Source organism: Carya illinoinensis, chromosome 11 (genome assembly GCF_018687715.1).
Source record: "Carya illinoinensis cultivar Pawnee chromosome 11, C.illinoinensisPawnee_v1, whole genome shotgun sequence".
NCBI classification, from domain to species: domain Eukaryota; kingdom Viridiplantae; phylum Streptophyta; class Magnoliopsida; order Fagales; family Juglandaceae; genus Carya; species Carya illinoinensis.
This window is the reverse complement of record NC_056762.1, coordinates 10,563,279-10,575,468: the sequence shown is the minus strand read 5'-3', so window position 1 is coordinate 10,575,468 and position 12,190 is coordinate 10,563,279. Positions and strand designations below refer to the sequence as shown.

The window sequence follows — 12,190 nt, the reverse complement described above, 5'->3', positions numbered from 1 at the left end:
TCTCATCGAAAATCATAGGCTCAATGGACCTTTTGTGGCCATTTGGAGCAAGAGCGATGAAGGAGACGAAGTGAAGAACAAAGACACAAGGGGAAAGCAAATGAAGTAAGAAGAAAGTGACAAAAGCAAGACGAAGCTTATGTAGGGGAGCAGCGGTTGACCTTCCAACTTCCACAAACTGAGTGTGGGAGGTGGAATGGTTCAAATCATGCACGACGTAGCGAGTAGAAGAAGAAACCACTTGACAATCATTATTACGAAGGGGACAGAACTACCTCCATCAAGTATCAGGATCCAATCTTTAGGGACTGTGTCAAAGAGGTTGGAAAGTGGAGTACGGCCTGTTGAATCAAGCAACAGAAGAAGGTATAAAGGCCTAGCACGCTGAAGGATCAATGGGTAAAGGCGTCATCTCACCCTGGTCGGATGGGTATAAGGCAGCAAGAACAATAGAAAGAAATGGAAGAAGAAGAAATTCTCATCGGCCTAACCCGATGAGATTTTTCCCCTAGGCCAAAAGGCCCAGAGGTTGAGCCTAATTTTCCCCTAGGCCAAAAGGCCCAGAGGCTGAGCACAATATCCAGGAACTCATACCAGCAAAGCCATCCACCAACCCGACTAAAGGGCTCTTGACCCAATTAACAATGTTCGAAGCCTCGGAGTAGAGGTGAGTCTACTACCCAGAAAGGGTGGGATATCCATCCCGGTGCAAACGGAGGAAGAACATGCCATCACGATGGGATGAACCCTAGGACAAAACAGAGAAACATGCCGCATTAAATGCTCCCTCTAAAGGATCACGCCGCATTAAATACATTCCCTAGAGGGCCACGCTGCATTAAATGGGCATGGCAGAAGGGACTATGGGAAGACATCCCCCCCAGCCACAGGGTATGGTCGCTTGCTCCTCGAGGCCAGGTACAAAAGACCATCTATGTATTAGAAGACTCTCTGGACTCTCTCTCTACTTACCTAAATGCTCCTCTGAAAAATTACTGACTTTGGCATCAGAGGCTCCCCTAGCCACCACCTTTCAATGTTTTCCTTGTATTTGCAGGTCCAAGACTGAAGATCCAAGCTACTAAAAGCTCAGCCCAAAAATGTATGAAACACGACGTTAACGGTATCCAAAGAGAAGTCTTGTCATATCAAGTCAATCCAACATCTACAAATAGCAAAGCAGGCACGTAACATAGATAAATTCTTTGGGTGGTAAAAATAATATAACATATCGCTGACTTCTGCATCAAAGATACCCCCATCGGGTGCCCCTAGTTCTTCTTTCTAGTTACAGATTGTTAGAGCCGTTGCAAGTATATTGAAAACTGCATCAACAATGTGCACGCATGGTTCAGATTCCAAGAGTAACTAACAATAACAGGGGACATGACATATGCATTAAATAACCTTTAGTATTCCTTAATTGGTTCGATGGGACATATTGAGCGGAACCTATACCAATTGTAGCCGGCCATCTCCCATATATTAACATGCTCCTGATCCACTTGTATTTGATTTAGTGCAATTATATATAAATAAAGGTATAACATAGGTCGGCTTCTAACCCGAATTTCGTGAGTGAGTTGGATATTTAATCATATTACAATTAATATCATCATGTGTCCAAGTATGTATATATATGCGCGCATTTGTGTGTGGAATGCTAAAATGTTGATTTATATGCAAACACAAAAAGCATTCACACTTCATATTATTGGAAGGAAGAGATGGGTATTAATTTCTTAAGCTAAAATGGTAACTGAAAATACTCTAATCGAGTCTAGTAGCCCCCACAACTAGTTTAAGAGAAAGTTAAACTATATATAGCTTAACCACCCACAACCTTATCAAAGATATATATATATATATGTACAAAATTAATGATTAATTTGTAAATCCACTCTTTTTCAAAATGAATGTACAAAACTTACACAATCTATGACTGTACCTAACATTACTCTTCAGACTCGCAAACTCTTACCGCCGACCCTTGGATTGTTGTGGTAGAAGAACTTTGAATATTACTCCTTAATGTTGAACTGACTGTATAAAAGGCAAATAATAATCTTAAAATGAAGCATTAGGGTACCTTAATAATTAAATCAAACGTAAAAATAATCCTATAATATACTTTCTACCAGTAAAGGAAAATTATCTTTGTTTTATGACTAGAAATTTCGGCGTGATACTGAGGGAGAAGTGACACCCAAGTGTTTATTTAGTTGCAAGTTGCAAATAGAAAAATGATACTCCAAAAGTTCCAAATCTAGAAGTTCGAAACATTAGCTTATTCATCGAGCACCCAACCTGCAGTTACATTTGGAATTTATACAATAAACACATCAATACAAGAAGTAAAAGAAATGAAATTCAAATGCACGCAACCAATTTTTTTTAATTCATGCACCGTATCCTCTCAAAATGAAAAGTCCAGGGAAATCCCTTTATACTCTGTGACATAACCTGCCCGTCTTTCAGCCATGGAGCTAGAAATACAGAAAGAAGACTAAAGCACGGAAATTTCTTCCCGATCCCGCAGGCCTGTTGACATGCAAAACCTGGTCATCTCAAGTGAAGGCATCAAAGAATACACATGTACAATTATTTTCATCACACACAGGGAAGGCATACAAATACATAGTCAGAAGAACCCAAATTGGAAAACAATATAAAAGCTATGATACAAACAATAATAAGTATAATTGAAAGAGAAATGCTACACATCATCCCACACCACACACTTTATATATTAAAATATTATTTATTTTTTTTTTTATTTTTTTTTTTATTTTATTCTTATTAAACTAATTAAATTATTCTATTTATCATCCACACACTATATATTTATTATAGAATAAATGAAAAAAAAATTAAAATAAGTGTGGTGTGTGAAGTGTGAGGATGACAAGAAGATTTTTCCTAATTGAAAAGTGCGGCATCCGTATTTCTTAGGAAAGTCAAATGGAAACTCTCTTTTTTACAGGCTTTTAAGAAACAAATCCAGCGAATGAGAAAGCTTTATGAAATCACAATGCCTATGAAATCACAATGAAAGTGATTATCAATCATCAATTCAGATTTTTGATACCATAAATACACAATCTGGCAAACCCAGAAATCCAGATCTGAGCCAATATGACATTCAAGTTTAACCAGCATTTGATTTTCTTGTACAACTAAGATTACAAAGTGTGAGTCCCCAAAAACGAAATAAAGAAAGCGGGACAAGAAACCTTGTAAAAGTAAATAATCAAATGATTGGTGGGAATACAACCATATTCCCAAAAGATGCCCCTCTGTTTCCACTTTTCATTTCCTAGACCTATATATATTGCCTTCTAACATTGAGACTATTAGCTCGTTTATACTTATAGGGACATCTAATCTGAATGGGGCTCATAGGGATTTGGAATTGATTGGATTGTGCCTTTTCAAGTGATAGAACTCTTACCATGTTGGAATGGGATCTACCAAACAGCCCTTTCGAGTATGCCAAGAGATCTACCACTCGAAAAGGCATAATCCAATCAATTCCAAATAAGCCAAAAACCATGTTCAAGGAGACATCAGCAGCATTGCAATGCAGTAGATGATGATCCAATGTTTCCTTGTTCTTGTTGCACATGCAACACCGTTTGATTACTACCATGCCTCACTTCCTTACATTGTCCAGGGTAAGAATCATCCCCAAAGTTGCAGTCCAAATAAAGAAATTCACTTTGGGAAGAGCCTTATTCCTCCATATTCAGATGTCAAGGGAAAGGGGCACGATCTAGAGTGCACAATACATCGTAAAATGACTTACATTAAACAATCATTTCCTGGATAGTCCCCACACCATCTTATCTTCACCATTAACTCAAATAAAACCAATTGGAGAAAGAGATCCACCCACTGGTCATTAGCCTCTCTTACAAAGGTTACACACCAAAAAATAGATTCATGCGAAAGTAGATAGCAATCCACCCCATAAACATCCACGTGTGGAGTGATTTAGAAGAACACTGAGAATGAATCTTTTTTTACGAGTAAAATAAGATTTTATTGAAACAAGTAACAAGGCCAAGCTCAAGTACACAAGAAGCATACACCAGAGACCACCTGGTTATTAATTCGGGACTAGATGTAGATACATATACAAGAAAATCATAAAAGCTAATCCCAGAGAAAACAATAGCAGAGGCCCACAAAAATAAGGTATGACAAAAGAAACATCAAAGTTCATCCAAAGGGCATTCCACGAGATTTCCTTCTTTTTTTATAAGTAAAAATATTATATACATATATATCAATAGGAGTAACCAAGTACACTGGACGTATACAAGAAAACACCTAGTCCATACTAGAGTGCCCCGAATCACCCAAAAAACTATGTCATCCCTCTTTCGTAAAAACGAAAGTTTTTTATTCCACCTCTCGCCTTCCAACTAAGACGAATCCACATCACGCGTCGTCATCTTTACATCCCAAATCAGAGGTACCTACTGCTCCCGCTTCGTCATTTTAAGGAAAAATACCCACTATGACTAGATCTATGCCCAAAAAATCAGAGGTACCCCTTAACTGCAATTACAGAAAAAAACAAAACAAATTCCCAATCGCTGGAGGATGACTGACGTTGAAGGCCCCTCCATGGTCACCGGAGTCCTTCGATCAAGTCTATGGCGTACCCAGAGTCAAAGACACAGGTCACAATACCTAGCAAACTACGCTAACGGAACAACATATGCAAACTCCCAATCGTTGGAGAAGGACCGACATCGAAGGCCCCTCAAAGGAGTCACCGAAGTCTGTCGGTCAGGTCTGTGGTGGTGGCAGGCCTAGGCGACAGTCGTTGACACCTACAAGAAAAGAGAAATTGAAAAATCAAAAAACCCACTCACCGGAGGGAGGACTGACATCGCCCAGCCCTCAGCGAGGGCGCGCGGCCTTGTCTATGACAAAAGTGTCGAGTCACTTGCCAGTCGGAGGTGGGTGTGGGGTGGTGGCGGGATGGAGTTCTTAAGGTTTCCATGGCTCACTTTTCTCTCAACTGTGAGAATTCCAAATGGCTTTTGTTACTTTTAATTCTACCCTTACTTCTAACTCTATGAGATTTCCTTTCAAGCCAAATGCACCAGATAAGACAAAGGAATGGTTTTCCACACTGCAGAAAATTTGGGAGTTACCCAGATGACCTCTGCAACAAGCTAGGAGATCCACCACCGTCCTCGGCATCACCCAAGCAATTCCAACCCTGTTAAAAATCTTATCCCATAAATCCCTTGCCACCTCACAGTGGAGTAGAAACTGACCCATAGATTCACCACCTTTTTTTCACATATAGCAATAAGCCCACGCTTTCTCAGATTGTCCATAATCAAGATCTTCCCATGAGAAACTGCCCAACCAAAGCAAGCAACTTTGGAAGGCACCTTCCACTACTCCAAATACACTTCCAAGGGAAGGAATTATGGGTTTGACCTAACATCACATTGCACAAAGAACAGACCGTGAACTTCTTGCTCCCATCATATAAATCCAATGCAACTTATCCATCTCCCCACGTGAAATGGGGAGATCATTAAATGGACATACCCTCGAAAGTCTCTTTTGACACAATCCAATAAAATGGGGAAGTAATCCGGACATACCCTCAAAAGTCTCTTTTGACACAAATCATTAAATGGACCTCCCAAGAAGGAGAAACCAAAACTCTATCCAATCTAGACCGGACCTAGTTGTTGGACCACATGAATGCACACTCGACAAGAGGCAAATCAACGAGATCCAAGTCAAAGATAAAATCCAAAAAATCTACCATGGTAGTACTAAGATGAGATTCCCCAAACCTCTCACTAGGAAAACGAGTGATGTTGAAATCCCCTCCAATACAACAAGGTACATCCCACTAACCACACAAACTAGCAACCTCATCCCAAAGAATTCTTCTGCTACCATCCAAATTGGGCCCATAGATACCCGCAAAAGCCCAAACAAATCCATCCTCCAATTGCTTGAAAAGAGCAAGACACCGAATATTCCCCAACACACTCATCAAAAAGATCAACGACCCTTTTGTCCCAAATCACAAAAAATACCACCCAAAGCCCCATTAGAGGCTAGAAACACCCAACCCACATAAGAACATCCCCCACAAACTTCTAATGATACTTATATCGATACATTTCAACTTTGTTTCCTGCAAACAAACAACATCCGCTTTCCAATGCTGAATCATACTTTCAATATGGAGGTGCCTTTTAAGATTGTTCAACCCCAAATGTTCCATGAAAGAATCTTTGGCTTCATAAGGAAAGGTTTGACTCCCTCCTTCAGTCCTTCCACGGCTTGCATTCTCCTCCATAGAATCATAACTTATAGAGCTAGAAAGCCTCTTTCATTCCCAATCTATTCCAACAACTAGTCTTGAGATGAGAGTGGCCCACCTCATTTGTGATGAGTAAGGCTTTGAAAACACATGATTTAGGCCCCGTCTGGAAGTTAGACTTAACTGAGTTAAGTCTAATTTTAAGCAGGGTCTAACATCCAAACACTCAACTCCCAAATCATTGAACTCATCTGAACTCAAAACCTCTTTACATGTGGGACCCGCAACCTTTTTCAACTCAACACATCTCTACACGTGGGACCTACAACCTTTTTCAACTATCCATAAATACATTTAAACCCATCTAAACTCATCTTAGGTGGGTCCCACAAAACTCATTCCACAATCTCAACTCACTACTATTTATAAAGAACTCAACTCATCTCAACTTAGCTCAACATCCAAACGAGCCTTTAAAGCATATGGATTTGGCATGGTGAGACAATGGTGGTCCTCTTATTAGATTTCCAATTTCCGATTCCACAAACTTGATAGGGTTCCCGTGCTGCTAAAGACCCCCTCAAGAGTACCATTCACCAATACTGAAAATCATACAAAAGAGCTGCATGCACTGGGCAATCCAACCACACCATTTCTCCCCAAACGCAAACTAGCCCCAAAAATCCAGCCCCTAATGTCGCCCCTCTGTTTTGAAACCTGCTGCCAGTCCCAAAATTTCCCTTATTGAACCAACTTGGTGCCCAAGTTTGAGGCTTAATTGCTAATCAAGCCAGCAAGAAGAATGCTGGGGGAGATTTCCGCAATATTTTGACCTTGCTGCACCATAGGACTAATTTAAAGGAGATTCTTTTTATTTAAGCAGGGAAACTCCCAAGAGGCAGGGCCGCTATGTCCATGAAAAACCCTCAATATGTGGCTGCCGACTAGGTAGATTTGTAGGAAACCTAATTTTACAAGGAAGTCAACAACACCCAAGGAAAGTCTAGAGTAAATCTGTCCAGACCAGGAATTCCAGCACTATTCACGCCACTTTAATGGGGTAAGACCCCAACTATATTTTGAGGAGCCAAAAGGAGCTGCCATGAAAAAAAAAGCAACCCCCATGCACATGTGCCACCCCTCCCACTTAGATTTAACCCTAAATAGAAGCTGCTGCCTATTTCCCAAAAGTCAAAAACTTAGGTTAGGTTTGAATGTTGAGATGAGAATTTTTAGTTTGAGATAAAAGTTAAAAGTTGAATAAAATATTATTTTTTAATATTATTATTATTGTTTTGGGATTTGAAAATTTGAATTGGGATTTGAAAAGGCTAAATTGTTTATTATATCTTATGTAGAAATTTGAAAAAGTTGTAATGATAAGATGAGATGAGATGAGAATTTTGTGTTTGAAAAAACTTCCAAATCTAACCTTACAAAGAAGGAAACCTTCAGCAACAAAACCCTAGCTTTATACTTGTGACGCCAACCTCCAAGAGATTCCTAGATATCCCTACATTTCTTCTTAACCCATCTGCACTCCCAAGGGAAGCCAAGAGAATTCAGAAGCCGGAACTCAGCTACCACTCCAACTCTATTCACCCAAGTTTTTTAGTTTGAGTCCAAAGGAGTCTGCTGCCCCTAATCCTCCTCTGTGTCGCCCCACTTTCCAAGCCAAAACACTCTTGAGTTTAATTACTAAGAAACTGAAGTCTCCTAAAGCACTGCTGCAACAAAGATGAGAAATAAACTAGAGAAACCTTCCTATAATCACATAGAGAACCTTTCTCTATGTGATTATACCTCTTCTAGAATACTGCTGTCTATTTTTTACAGACATAAGAAGAGGATGGGATACATATTTTAGAAATACCCGCTTGTGGGTGATGGATCCAAAATGAAGTTTTGGCAAAACATATGGTGCGGCATAGGGCACTCAAGGAAGCTTATCAAGAATTCTATGGAATGGCAAGAATGAAAGAAGCCTTGAGAATATTGGCAAGTTGACACTTTTTAGATGTTCTATGATAGCATAATCGTATGAAGAGAAAAAGGAAGGGAGGGGGGGAGGTGTTGAAGATTGGATTTCTTGGTGCCCCTCTAAGAAATGGAAGTTCATCATCCGCTCTTTCTATCAATCCATGAATGCTCATCATGTAAATCCATTCCCATGGAAGGGTATTTGAAAGACACAGACACCCAAAAAGGCAATCTTCTTTGTGTGTAAGGCTTCCTTGGGGAAAAAGATCCTCGCACTAGATAGCTTAAGGAAAGGCCAAATCATTGTCATGGATTGGTGTTGTATCTGTAAAAGAGCAAGGAGTCTGTAGATCAAATAATTCATTACAAGATTGCTAGCCTTGTGGAATGAATTCTTTGCTCGGCTGAGATTGGCTTGCGTGATGCCGAGAAAGGTGACCAATCTCCTAGCTTCTTGGAGAGACCTTTAGGGAAATTCTCATTTTGCAACAATATGGAAGATAGTCCCCATATCCTATGGTAGTGTATTTGGAAAAAAACGAACGAGAGAAATTTCGAAAATCGAGAGCAATCAATTGATGAGCTTAGAAATTTCTTTTTCAATACTTTAGACCATTGGTCGAGTGTAATTGATTTTAATGGCATGAACTTTCATGAATTTCTTTTGTCACTAAACTAGCACACATAGGCGATGCTCTTGTATATGTCCCGTATACTTGGGCTCTTGCCTATTCTTGCGATCAATAAAATTTTGTTTACCGGTAAAGAAAAATGTTTTACAGCATCAAGGGACAGAATTTAGGGTGTTTGTTTTATTGCTGCCCAAAGAGTGGCCTAAGGCCCTAGGTGATTGCATTCCCAATCACATGAACTTTCTTCCATAGCTCATGTCATAATACTACAAAATCCTAATATATAGTGCTTCATGTATTTAGAACCACAGGTAGTCCTAAAAGTCTAAATTCTCTTTCTATGAGAAATGGCCAGAGTCAAAATCATGCAGGCAAGATTTATAATTGACACATACAGCACATGGTAAAGTTTAATGGTAGTAAATAGGACTCAAAGACCAGATTCTTAAATGTCTAGTTGCACCCATTAAGTGGCAAAGTGCTGCCAATACCAATAATAGGGATACTTTAGAATCCAAACAGATCCATACCTTGCTGGAAATTCCAGCATCTCATTGAATATAATTCATTCTTTAGTTAAGTAGTAAGCCTTTGAATGGAACTTGACATGGTAATACATGAATATTTAAGAGATGATTGTTGAGTCGCTTTTTGATACTTGGAGCTAAGGAGATAAGGTTAGTAGCATAATTGTACCCTTGTGTGAGACATTCGTTTATGCTTGAAAAATGCTGTTTACTTATATTCTACGTAATGTCATTGCTATGAAAAGCCCCTTTTCATGAAACTTGGTTGGGTTATAATAATGTTGCTTGTGGATGCAATTACTAAGTTGATTGTCTTGAACGGATGCCATGTTATGATAATCATGTTTATGAATGTTATTATGCCACAATTAGTGCCATACACATGAATCATCAAGAAGTCAATATGTTCACAAGGATCATGTTAAGATACGACTAAAAAAAACCATGTGAACAATGAGTTAAGCCTTAATGATTGACCAATGATGTTATGGATGAATGTGAAAACCACACTAAAGAACGGTTATGTGAAGGTGTGGTCCTCCAAAGATGTTATAAATTATGATGTGGTTAGCGATAATTGGGTCTATGCAGACATAAAGTATGATATGATAGGCTGATAGCCACTATGCAAGTGAAAAACAAGATTAACAAGTCATGCATGGAATATGTTAGAGATTCAGTCATTCATTCATCCATGACCATGATGTACATTTCTTCACTTAAAATTTCCATGGTTACTCCCACATCTCCTTATGAGTTCCACATATGTTATGTTCCTGTTAAATAATCCACATGCTATATAAGTATAACTATTCATGAACATTTCCAAGGTAAAAGTAGTTCTTCTATGTTTATAATATTATATGCAATTTGCTGAGTCCTCAACTCGCTTTTCGTATGCTCTATGTTTTTAATGTCCCAGGTGATGACGTAGATGCTAAGGTCTATTATATTTTCCCGCCATATTCAATGTGTGTATATGTGTGTGTATATATATATATATATTAAACTAAACACATCAACGAATAATAGATTGTGTATTCATTTAGTTCTTTATATTCATTCCCATAAATACGTCACCATCATCTCAATGTAAACTTCATCACCACCAACAATAACCCACAAATCCAACTCAAAAAAACCCAAAAATCATTACTCTGAACCCCAAAACACAAAAACCTAAATCAACAAAGCCACTCACACCCTAACAAACCCTATGCAACCACAAACCAACAAAAACATCTCCATAGCAAAAAAATAAGCTGCAGAAAAATGCTAAAATAACAGGAGAAAAAGGCCCTGGTAAAAACACCAAAAAGGCACCGGGTGTCCGAGAACAAAGCCCGACTAATCCCGGGACCAATCAAAACATCCCAACCGAGACCAACATAGTGGCAGATTTCTCACCTGTTACTGGTACCCTCCGCCACGAGCATTCTCATCCTCCTCGACCTTGGCAGTCAGATAGACCCTCGGAAAGTCCGAGACACCGAACGTCTTCTCCTTCATCAGCTTCTCCACGTCGGCCTTCTTAAGCACAGTCCGGCGTATGGGAGGGCGGTTGCGACGCTGATCGCGGGTGTAATACTTGATGTCAAATACGGTTTCGGGGTCGGAGTTGGGGATCCATGGCAGGATCTTGATGGTGGCGGGGCAGGTGACCCTGTACTCGAGGGCTCCGGGTAAAGCTGATCTGTATTCTGGGCTAGCGCAAGGTCCGGTGATCTCCCAGGGCTTCTTGAAGTAGCGCTTCAGGTTCTGGAAGAGAGATGACGCAAGCTTCGCCATTTTGGTAGAGAAATGAGAAACACCACTGCCTTGTTTTCACGCTTAGGAAGTTTTGGGGGATGGAGGAGGGGGGTTATTTTTCTGGCTCGGTGACGCCGGGTGCAAAAATAAACGAAAAATCGGCTCATATCGGATCGGCTGAATCGGTCGGGTTTTCGAATAGTTAAGTTCGAAATCAGCTTTTTCATTTTAAAAATAAGTTAAATCTAGTCTGGAATCATTTTTAAGTTTACTAATACATATCGGAACAAATTTACCTATTATATAAATTTTATTAATTTTTAATATTATAAATAAAATATTTAATATTATATATAATATATAAGAGTGTAAAAAAAAATGATAAATCAGTAAACTAGACCGGACTGGACCAAACCAGTTGGATCGCTCCAGTTTTAAGTTTGATTTGGTCCGGTATCCGTTTTATTTTTCTTAAAATAGGTCAAATTGGTCTAATTTTGATTTTTCTTTTTTTAAAATTGGACCGGACCGGTTCATATATATTTTCATTTTTTCTATTATATATAATTTTTATATATAATATATAATTATATAAAAAATAGTTTTGTATTATATAATAAATTACTAATTAATATAATATTAAATTTTAAAATCTTATATCATTTTGTTTATTATATTAATAGTTATGCTAATATTATTTCACTATATATTATAATATAATATATCACTATATTATATATTATAATATATCACCATAGTCTATAATACAATTATAATATATATTATAATATACTACAATATATTATCATTATAGTATTATATACTATTATATATTATATTATATATTATGCAATATATAATATAGTACTTTAAAACCTAAAAATCGGACCGAAAATAGGTAAAACCAGAGTACCAGTTTAGAAGGGCAACCGATACTTACCAGTTCGATCCTAAATTTTGTCAAAAACAGGATCAAACCAGACCGATTACAC

At 38.4% G+C, this 12,190-nt stretch overlaps 1 protein-coding gene across 1 annotated transcript; it reads right to left on the bottom strand.

The window, feature by feature from the left end:
• Positions 1-2,267: 2,267 nt before the first annotated feature.
• Positions 2,268-11,320, bottom strand: LOC122282876. The gene is made up of 2 exons (XM_043094933.1): positions 10,857-11,320; positions 2,268-2,541 (listed from the first exon to the last, which is right to left on the bottom strand). Exon 1 carries the CDS (start codon positions 11,235-11,237, stop codon positions 10,860-10,862), a length of 378 nt encoding a protein of 125 aa, XP_042950867.1. The 5' UTR covers positions 11,238-11,320; the 3' UTR covers positions 2,268-2,541; positions 10,857-10,859.
• Between the last annotated feature and the right edge of the window lie 870 nt (positions 11,321-12,190).

Coding starts and splice junctions, on each gene's coding strand:
- LOC122282876 (XM_043094933.1), bottom strand. CDS start 11,237: ATGGCGAAGCTTGCGTCATCTCTCTTCCAGAACCTGAAGCGCTACTTC.